Source organism: Panthera leo, chromosome A3, assembly GCF_018350215.1.
Source record: "Panthera leo isolate Ple1 chromosome A3, P.leo_Ple1_pat1.1, whole genome shotgun sequence".
Taxonomy (NCBI): domain Eukaryota; kingdom Metazoa; phylum Chordata; class Mammalia; order Carnivora; family Felidae; genus Panthera; species Panthera leo.
The window spans coordinates 22,678,658-22,689,604 of NC_056681.1; the positions used below are offsets into that span (position 1 = coordinate 22,678,658).

Genomic DNA, 10,947 nt, shown 5'->3' on the forward strand with positions numbered 1-10,947 from the left:
ATCAGCAATGTATGAGAGTGCTTGTTTCACAGCATCCTGTCCAGCATTAGATTTTTAAATTTTATTAATAATTTGATAGGTTAAAAATGGTGTCCCACTGTTTTAATATGTATTTTTTTTTTTTATTACAAATGAAGTTGACGTTTTTTATGTCTGCGCTTGTTTTTCCTACAGTGTACGTAACTTAGGTATCTGTGTGAGATTACCGGGTATTCTTTGACAGTCTTCACTTCTGCCCTGTTTAGAGAAAAACATTAGGGAGTAAGGCTTTTTGGAAAGGGAGTCTAGTAACTAATCAGAGGTGTAGACATAGACAAGGTTTATGGGGCTGGGGTGAAGTAGATATGATATATTCATACCTCCCTGAATTATCCTGTAAAACATTCTGTGTCTGGTATAAAATACATGGCACGGCTTGAGCACAGAAGTAAATGTGCTCATGTCCAAATAAATAAATAAATAAATAAGTAAGTAAGTAAGTAAATAAATAAATAATTCCCCCAGTGTTATAAAGTTATAGTGATGATCCCAGGTTTTCATGAAGCAGTTTGATAAAGGTCATTGTTTTCTAACTAAAAGGTGGAGATACAAGCTACAAAAATACCTATCAAAAACATCTATTCAGGGGGCCTGGCTGGCTCAGTTGGTGGAGCCTGCTACTCTTGATCTTGGGGTTGTGAGTTCGAGCCCCACGCTGGGTGTAGAGATTACTTTTAAAAAAATTTTTTCTTCATAAACATATAACCTAAAACAAGAAAAGAGTGTTGTTTTAGAAGATACCCTTATCAGAATTTTCTAATACTGAATTATTTTTTTTAACTTGCATGGACTTAAAGCAACATTTCCAGTTATTTTACATGACTATATAGATTGGCCAGTACAGCTAAGGTCTTGTTTTCTGATTTCCACACCTTCAGTGTTTATAGATAAGAATTTCAGGAGCCTGTGTGTACCACAAAGTAGATGCTCTTCTAGACAGATTTAGTCTTTCTTCTAGACAGATTCAAACATAGCTCCCTTGCAAGAGCTAGCATTTTATCCGATAGATTGGTAGGGGTTAGAAGGCTATCCATGCATGGAAGAGCAGGAAGGAACTCCTCAGGTTTTGGTACCTTTTGCTAACTGTTCTTGCTCACTCATTCAGCCTCATTTTTTGAGCTTCCTCCCTATTTGCTCGATACAGTGGAGAATACAAAAATGAGTAAGATGGAGTCTTTGCATTTGGGGAGCTGGAGAGAGTGTAGACATGTCAAAAAACCAACCATGGTGCTTGGCTCGGCTCACCAGATACGGAGAATTCTTATAGAGTTGGTAGAAATTACAAAGTGGTGAACCAAGGAAAGCATATTTATTATATTAAATCCAGATGTGGGAGCTCATTCTTCCAGAAAATATTTATTGCATATCTACTATGTTCTCACCTATACTTGGCAGTTAGGGATCCAGTTTTTAAATTCTCCCCTTCAGAGTTAATGCGTAATTCTGTACTAAACTGGTACATTTGCTTATTACTGCCTGCATTGTCATTTGTATAGAGCAAAACTTTGGTTTGGTGATCCTGGCTTTTAAATCATCCCCTGATTGTAGAAGAGTTTTGTATACCTGCCCATCAGCAATCCCCAGAGTTCAGCCGGATTACTGATTCTTGCCTAGGTAATTTGAATAACTCCCTAACTGGCTTGCTGCCTCTGTAGTCTGTCATACAGGCCACTGCTGGCTACTTTCCTAAAACAACTCAAATCCTTTTACCTCAGAAACCTTCTGTGGCCTCTTGCCTTCTATGGTCAGCTCCAGTCTGCCTCCCAGACTTGCTTCGCTTCGCAGTGCGTCTTCACACCACACTTACTCTGCAACCCACACGTGCTCTGCACATCCACTTCACATCACCTGGTCCTTTGCTTATGCTTTTCCCTTGACTCTGGAAGCCTTCAGACACCTACCCCTCCTCACTCTATCTCTTGAAATCCTACTTATCCTTCTCTACTCGCTCAGCTCAGTTGTGAAATTTTGAAGTGATGTCCTTCAGCCTCGTATTATGTATTTTCACCCCCACTAGATTCCAGGCTCTTAGCAGTGTTTTTATGTGTGTGCTTGGCAAGCATGTGTAAGAAAAAAGGAGAGATTTAGTTGATCAGATTAGCCGTAAAACATTGCTGAACCTGCAGATTATGTCCCTAAAACATTTTCTTTGAGGTCCCTGCTTCCATGGATCTAAGAGTATAAGATACCAAACATGTAAATACATAGGTTGTAATTCTTTATTATGATGACTGCTGTGAGAGAAGAGAACAAAGAGTGGTCAGTATTTAGGTGGGGCAGTGAAAGACCTTGTGACTCAGGAAAGAGGGTGTGAGGAATGGCAAACCCAGGACACAGGAAAGGGGTAAGCTGTGGGGTGGGGTTGAGCGGGGGTGCAAAGGGCTTAGTCAGGGCCATTTGTGCTGGGAAGCCATCAGGACCCCAGCTGGTGAGGGCCACGGTCCAATTCACATTTTAAAATAGGTAACTAACCCCCAAGTTATGTAGCCAGTAGGAGAAATTAGATTGAACATTTAGTTCTTTACATACTCGCAACAGATTCAGAAAATGAAATTAGCCAGACTTTTTAGATTTACTCAGAAATAATCAGATGTAAAATGCATCACATGTCTCTTACTTTGTATTTTGGACATTTCTTTGGCTGATTGAGCCATCTCCAAACTGAGCTTTTGATCTTGGAAGATCATTCTCGTGCCAAGCTATTTCTTATTTTTCTAATGGTTCATAAAATTGTTCTCTCTCTCTTTTATTTTAAGGTTGAATGCAATTCTCGCCTGAATCCTATAAATACAACTTTGCTAAAGGTAAGGTGTTTTCTTTTCTCATTGCCAGCCAATTTGTAAGTTAATTATACAAGGTTCAAATTACTGTATTTCTGGAATAGTTGCCCAGAAAGAAAGAAAATTTCTCTCTCTCTGATTGTCTGATTCTCTTTTTTTTTTTTTAATTTCTTTTTCCTGAGTATATTCTCCTTGTAGAAAATTGGAAAAAAGAGAAAAGTAAAGAACAAAATAAATAAAAATTACCCATAATCCTACCACCCAAAGTTCTCCTCTGGTAAAAATATTGGTGTCTTTTTCCTATACACTTTCAGTGGATTTATTTTTTAAATTTATTTATTTATTTTGAGAGAGAGAGAGAGAGAGAGAGAGAGAGCGAGAGAGAGAGAGAGAAAGCGAGAGAAAGCGAGAGAAAGCGAGCAAAGGAGGGGCAGAGAGCAGGGAGAGATGAATCCTAAGCAAGCTCCGTGCTGTCAGTGTGGATCCCGACACTGGGCTTCGAACTCACAAACCATGAGATCATGACCTGAGCCGAAACCAAGAGTCAGATGCTTAACCAACTGAACTACCCAGATGCCCCATTCCTATACACTTTTTTTTTTTTTTTTTTAATTTTTTTTTTCAACGTTTTTTATTGATTTTTGGGACAGAGAGAGACAGAGCATGAACGGGGGAGGGGCAGAGAGAGAGAGGGAGACACAGAATCGGAAACAAGCTCCAGGCTCCGAGCCATCAGCCCAGAGCCTGACGCGGGGCTTGAACTCACGGACCGCGAGATCGTGACCTGGCTGAAGTTGGACGCTTAACCGACTGCGCCACCCAGGCGCCCCCCTATACACTTTTTACATCATTAAGGTCATCGAATATTTACAGCCCTGGGTCTGTTTTCCTCAACTTTTGATATGAGCATTTTCCCATGTCATTAAAAACTTCATAAGCATTATTTAATGTTGTGAGAGTTAAGATGGAGGGAATTATTTACATGCTAAGTCCTATTGTATTGGTAAGGAAGCTTCCAATAATGTTCTAATGAAGGGGGTGGGTGCATTTTCTTTCTCTTAGAGCAGATAGAGAACAGCTCTTATATTAAATTTCTGAAATCAGTATCAAGTTTCTTCCCCTATTCATTGTACCCCAGGCAAGAGTGTCAACCTCGCTTTTTCTACAGCCTGTAGTAAAATGTTCAGCCTGACACACTGATTTGAATATGGATTACTGTATTGAAGTGCTGATCATATGTTGCTTACTGCTACTTTTTCAGCCTGAAAGACCTCTGATTTCTTCCCTTTCTCTTTGAAGTGGCTTGAAAGGGAAGTCCTTTCACCAGAAGTAGGCCATAGTTCCTGGAAATAGAACATGGGGTTAATGCTCTGAGGCAACAGAATGCAGAATGTTCTGAGGTCCAAGTGGTTGATGAACTGGTTCAAAATAGGAAGTCTTTTTATTTGTTTTGTTTTTTAAAGCATATGGTTTCAAATAGTTTTTCCTGCAGGTTTGAATCAGTATTCTGAAAGCATAAAACTGAACTCCGTAGTATCCATGGATGTGGTTATTTCTGGGCAAAAATGCCCACCACTCCAACTATTTAATAGGCATCAAGCTTGGAAATAGTTGCTTTTAATATTTTCTCTCTACGTGTGTTAACTGTTTTATGTCAGGTTTTGACTCTTAAACTTCATGAAAATATAGCATGTGCCAGTTAGGTGTGTTTTATACTTAAATCAGGGTAAATGTTTGTTCCTAATATTATTATTAGAATTTTAGGGCACTGCCTCTTGTTAACCTCAAATTCCTGTGCCTTCTGCAGCATTCCCATCTGCTAAATAACAGTCCCCCAACTCAACGTTTTCATGCTAGTGAATAGAAACGATGGTTTATATCTTTTTCTTGAAAAGTTCCAGTCAGCCTGTACAGGATACTGAGTACAGAATGCATAACAGCTGGAAGGAAGAGGGTAGGCCCGTGGTTGGCTGTCATGCCTTAGAAACAAGGCATGTTTTCTGCAGATTGGCAGAATCTGCTTCACCTGGGAGCTTATTGGAAATGCAGGTTCTTGAGCCCCACCCCAGACCTATTAAGTCAGAATCTCTAGGGCAGAAACCCAAGAATCTGAGTTTTAACGAGTCTTCCAGGTAATTCCAATGCTTGCTAACAAAACTCTGCTCTAGAAATCCTTGCACACGTGAGAATAACCAGCTATAAATATTTACAAAGTGAGAGCCTCACCAAATCCAGCTTTGAGAGGAAAGTGAGTTGGCCAAATTCAACATCACCATCTGATTGGAGAAATCCACTTAGTTGAAGAATGAAGATATTAGGATGAAAGGGAACTTACAAAGCATGGTACTCTGAGAAGTTAGGGTCACACTGTTTGAGGACTCTGAAAGTAGCATTCTTCAAGGTAGTGGCAAAACCAGTGAAGTAGTGATAACTTCACTGTCACCCTTAATGGAAAATTCTCACCCTGGGCCTGAAAATCAGGCTGTACATCTTACTAATTAATAAGTAAATAATCTTTTCAGATTTATATCCAAGGTTATTGTTAGGATATGTCTTTGTATAAGAGTGCATTGAGGAAACATACAATTTAGTTAAACATTAAGTTAATCCTGTCCTATTTGAAAAGACTCATGGATTCTCAGCACATCCTCTAAGTTTAAGTACTTACATTTTTCTCCTCTTTTAGATGGCAGACTGTGGTGGGCTACCCCAAGTAGTTCAGGTAAGGAGATTGTTTTTTTAACAAGGCACTCATTTGATTCTACTTCTCTGCCTGTGCAAAGATTAATACCTTCTTATTTGTTCCCCTAGCCTGGAAAGCTCACCGAGGCCTTCAAGTACTTTTTGCAGGGAATGGGCTACAGTGAGTAGTACAAAACTTTCTTTCTAGCAAAAATTTAATGATAATGGGGTCATTTTGACATCTGGGGAGCCCACAATTCTCAAGGCATAACCTCTGTGGTAGCCAGCCTAAAGTCAAGTAAAAAACAAAATATTGATGGAATATTCTTCTGTATGTATATATATAAGGTGAGCTAACGCTTACTAAACACTTGCCTTGTGCCAGGCGTTCTGTGTTTATAACCTTAAGAGGTAAGTTCTGTTATTAGTCCCATTTTATAGAAGAAGAAACTGAGGCTTAAAGAGACTAATAAACACATTTCCTAGGATAACAGTTCACCTGCAGAACTATGATTCAGACCCTAGCAGTCTGACTCCAGAGTCCATCTTTTCAACCACTGAGACTTAGGCTTTCCTAAACTTGTGAATCTGAAATTTGCATTTGAACTCAGCTGGTAATGATGCCTGGCCTAGAAAAACACAATGGAGACTTCAGAAGAAAAGAGTAATCTCCTCAGTTACATCCGCCCCACAATAGGAAATGAACTTGCAGAGTAGTTTAGAGTGAGTCCAAGGATGTGTCCATATTGTGTGCCACTGTCCTGGTCTCTTGTATTGTGAGACCCCTCAGCTTTCTCATTTGTCACAGACTATTCACACTTGCTCCTTTCTTGGAATTTTTAAGAAGAAAAAACTCTCTTCAACCCAGGTACAGAGCTCTTTACCCAGTAGGGTGATTTTTTTTCCTGTCTTTGGTATAAGTGTGGTAAATGGCCATTGGACCGCTGCCTGGGCAGCAGCTGACCCCTGGGTACAGCCCTGTGCCTGGCAGGCAGACTGTGTATGTCTCGTCTAGAGTGGCTGTGTCATCCCCGTCTGTGAGCCACTACCAACCGAGCCCACACCCACATCTCTCTGGCTCACTGGGAGGAGTAGTCCCTTCCCTACCCGGTTTTCATCCCTTTCCTAGGAAACAGCTCATCTTCCAGCCCATTTCTGATCCGAAACAGATGGCTGTTGGCAGTGTATGGGGAAAACAGTTGCCCTTGGCTAGTTGAGAGAAGCATCCTAGATGGTAATAAAATATCAATCAGCCTCACCTCTTCTCTGGGAGCTTAAAATAAAACTTTGTCCCTTAAAGTATTCTGTCAGTGTTTACTAGGCAGCCGAGGTTGCCACTTGGCACTCTTGGATCACTAACCTGCCTTTTCCTGTGTCCATCCTGCTTCCAGTCCCGTATGTGCAGCTCAGTCACCTGAGCACCGAGTCAGGTACCTTCCTCTGTGCTGGCCCCGCCCCTGCCTCCCAGCCATGCTCTCCTGGCTGTATGGCTGCCTGCAGCATGTCCGCGGTTTTCCTGTGCAGTGAGAGCCCGATAGAACGTGGCTCGTTGTTCCCTAAGAGGGTTAGCCTGCAGGTCCAGTCCTGGTTCCCCAGGAAGAAAGGAGCGGGTTGTAATAGCCAAGCTTTCTCTTATCATCCAGATCCAGGGTCACAGCAGTACCCAAAACTTTATAGGCAGGGCCCCTCTTCCACCACCACCTACTGATCCTTGCATGAACCCCAGACACAGGAATTGAAGGGTAGCCTTGATTCTAAATAGGAATATCAGAGCCTATGCGTGGAAAACTTGGCAGGTGATGGCATCTTTTGACCCCAGCATTGAAATGACAGCTAAGGGAGTAGCCAGTGCCTCAGGAAGATAGGCAGGGAAGTTATGCCAGGTAAGGCCGTGTCCTGGCCAAGCTGGAGGGACCATAGGGTCAAAGCAGTCGTAGAACAGTAGTCTGAGTGAAACACCCACTCCTAGAGTCCTTCCCTTGCAGGCAGCGTGTACCTTGCTGTCTGCATAGAGGTCAGCGCCAGCCCACCTGTCCTCCCCTACACCCACACCTTCCTGGATGTCTCCTCCCCAGGTAGCAAGGATAGCCTGTGGACACGGATGGTAGTCTTGTTGTATCGGGCTTGCACTGTGTTTGTGAAACACCTTCATACTTGTGTGGTTCATCTTTCTTTTGGTTTAGTCTTGCATGCACTGCAGGTTTTGGTTACCCATCTGGGTTCCCAAAGCCTCCTTCCTAATCACTGTGTGAATGGCGTGGGCATAGCTAAGAGGCTGTACTCTGGACTTAGGTTTCCCCTCATTCTCCTATAGACTAGAGTTAGCTGAGATTCCAATCAGATCCAGAGGATTAAATGAACCTTGCATATAGCCACTCACCTAAGCAAACAATGCAAATTGGAGATGGCTGTATCTTGTCCTGGGTCTCCCCTTAAATGGGTTGGGAAAGCTAAACATAAAGCAAAGCCTTTGGTGAAATTTCTGGATTAGCTAAGCTTAGCCAGGGCTCCATCTTCTAGTCCTCTTGGTTCTTTCTTGCAGTACCATCTGCCAGCATGACCCGGCTCGCCCGATCACGAACCCACTCAACTTCAAGTAGCATCGGCTCTGGAGAAAGTGCCTTCAGCCGATCTGTCACCAGCAATCAATCAGATGGAACTCAAGAATCCTCTGAGTCCCCTGATGTTGTGGACAGACACCAGACCATGGAGGTGTCCTGTTAAGCAGATGATCCTCCCCTGGACCATGCAAGTCCATCCTCCTTCAAACGACCACTCCATAATATAACATTTCATCCAGCAAACTGGCATCTACCTTTAACTCCTGCATGGCCACTGACACTCTCTGGTATCCTGGATTTATCATTCTCTCTGCTTGCCCACCCTCCTTTTTGTATGTACCAAGAACCACTTCCTTGCCATTACTATAACATTCCAGCATCTTTAGCTGATCAAATTTCCATATCTTCTCTTGCCAGCTTTTCTTTGTGCTTTCCCAACTACGTATCTGACAAGATTCTTTGATCCTGGTGTATGTGTGTGAGCACGCGTGTCTGTGTTTGTGTGTGCATAGTTCTGTGATTTTAGATATGCTTTCTTGTAGAGCTTCTGCAAAAAAAAACAAAAAAAAGGGGGACTTTTTTTTTTTTCCGTTTCATTTTCAATGGTGTTTTTAAGGGAAATCTACAGAACAGGTTTCTAGGCTGGGTAGACCCCTGCATTCTCTTTTGGTTCCAAATTAGTCAACAAGGTTTGCAAAGTGACTTCAGCAGCTCTGAGGAATGTGGAAGATCATGATTACTATTGATTGTGACCAATAGAAGGGAGCCTGTTACATAAGAGAGGCAGGCAGGGTGGCCAGCTACCTTGTTCTGTCCAAATGCATTCACATATGTTATTCTGTAAATAAAGGGGAAGGATAATATTCTTTTAGAAGCCCAGGAATGATGAGGTTCTGATGCAATATGGAGTTTTCCTAAGAAGTGAGCGTGGCTTAATTACTGGACTCTCTTAGCACAGGAAGGTGGAAAACAAAATATCAGGCCTCCGCTCTGCCAGAGCAAAACTGCTGTTGCTGCAGTGTCTGATACCACTTACCAGATATCCACAAGAAGTGCCTCCTGAGTCTGATGAAGAGTGTTTCTCCACCCCTCAATCCTCAGAGAAAGGAGAGGTATGGCCTGAAAATTACATAGATGGTGAGGAAACAGCTGGGGGAAAAAGGCACAAACATCAACGGAATATCATGTATAATAGGCATAGCCTTGACTTCAGCTGACTTAGTGGATGCTAAGTGAAATTGGTACAGAGCCCATTTCTCAGAAAGATTTTTGACAGTTTTTTAAAAAGAGAGGCAAGGGGCTAGTCTATAAGGACAGACTATGCAGGTACAGTTGTGTTTAGTGGAATGCTGTGTGAGGGGTCACAGCCAGCCAGAGTATCACTGGGAAGAGGATGAAACCAGCTGCCGTACAGCAGGGCCCCGGCTCGTGATGGCATCAGATGTAAGCTCAGGGTTAGACAGTTACGAATCTTAGGAAGGGGCTATTCAGACACACTGTTCGCTTTCTGCTGAGATAGGGAATGCGTCACTCTGCCAGAGTACAACTTTTTACAGATTATTAAATAAAGCTGTATATGTCTCATTGTTACCTGATTGCTGGTGTTATTTCTCTCAAGCCACTCACTGGGGTTCAGGGTGGAACCAGGGTACTGTGTTTTTGGGCTTCATGCTGGGCTTTTTCACATACTGATCATTATCTCACCCAAGAAGAAATGAAGACTCCGGATAAATGATTTGCCCAAGGTCATACCAGTAAGCCCATCTAGGAGTGAACTCCAGGCCCATCTGACACACTGCTATTCCCCTCAAACCAAAAATCATCAGAAGCCCGATTGTGTGGTTTATAATGAAGGAGGAAACGCTAAGGTCTTGGAAAGGCATTTCACATTTCAGCTCTGCCACCTTTGGGGGTTGCTGAGTCCCACCCTGATTTAGTAGTCTGCAACCACATGCCTGGGTTCCTCAAACAGACCAGACTGCATTTCTCCAGAAATGGCTCTTTGTATCGACCAGTAACATTAGGAGGCCACCATCAGTTTCAAATGATCCAGGGGCTGCTGCTACCATATAGTAAGTACATCGAGGTTGCTGTGTCTATGGAAGATACTTGTAACATGACATGGACCCTGCTCATCCTGGGAAAGGAGATGAAGCAAATGCATGTGGACAGAGATACAGGGCACCGAGCTGAATTCCCGACAATACAGGACAACAGTTTTTGAGCTGGAGGTGGTCTGATGGTCGCAGTTCTTAAAACCCACATCACTCCGGCCTTCTTGCCACACCTGACATGAATGGCTGCCTGCTTTCCCACCTTATCCTTGTGACTGGAGTCAGGCTGCAACTGACTACACCTGATTGGTCCATACCATACTTTTTTCTCTTATCATTTTCATTTCCTTTCTCCCTGTTCAGTCCAGAAACACTTGGATGCCTGCTTTGTGAGAGTCAAGGAAATGGCCACTTAGATTACCCAAGATGATTATAAAAGCTCTTCCATGTAAATCATCTTACCCAGTTCTTACAGCACCCCTGCAAAGTGGTCAAGTCTGTTTCATAGACAAGGAATGGGTGAGGAGAATTAAGTGATTTGGCCGAGGTCACCTAGCCTGAAAATTTTTCCAGTTCTTCCAAAATCAATGCATTTTCATATTCAGCCTTTTTTTAAATAAGATTTTATTATATCACTTTCTGGCATTATCTTTTTTTTTTTTTTTTAATGTTTATTTTTGAGAGAGAGAGAGCATGAGTGGAGGAGGGACAGAGAGGGGGACAGAAGATCCTAAGTGGGCTCCATGCTGACAGCAGAGAGCCCAATGCAGGGCTCGAACTCACAAATCGTGAGATCATGACCTGAGCCAAAGTTAGACACTTAGCTGACTG

General features: G+C 42.6%; 1 protein-coding gene across 3 annotated transcripts in view; it reads left to right on the plus strand.

The window, feature by feature from the left end:
• Window positions 1-9,657, plus strand: part of NDRG3 (NDRG family member 3) — a 67,756-nt gene extending 58,099 nt beyond the window's left edge. For all 3 annotated transcript variants that reach the window (XM_042931037.1, XM_042931036.1, XM_042931038.1), the window contains 4 exons: window positions 2,796-2,843; window positions 5,506-5,541; window positions 5,631-5,682; window positions 8,044-9,657. In XM_042931037.1, the coding sequence (XP_042786971.1) occupies window positions 2,796-2,843; window positions 5,506-5,541; window positions 5,631-5,682; window positions 8,044-8,225 (318 nt within the window). In that variant the 3' untranslated portion in view covers window positions 8,226-9,657. The remainder of the gene's footprint in view (window positions 1-2,795; window positions 2,844-5,505; window positions 5,542-5,630; window positions 5,683-8,043) is intronic.
• The last annotated feature ends 1,290 nt before the right edge of the window (window positions 9,658-10,947 follow it).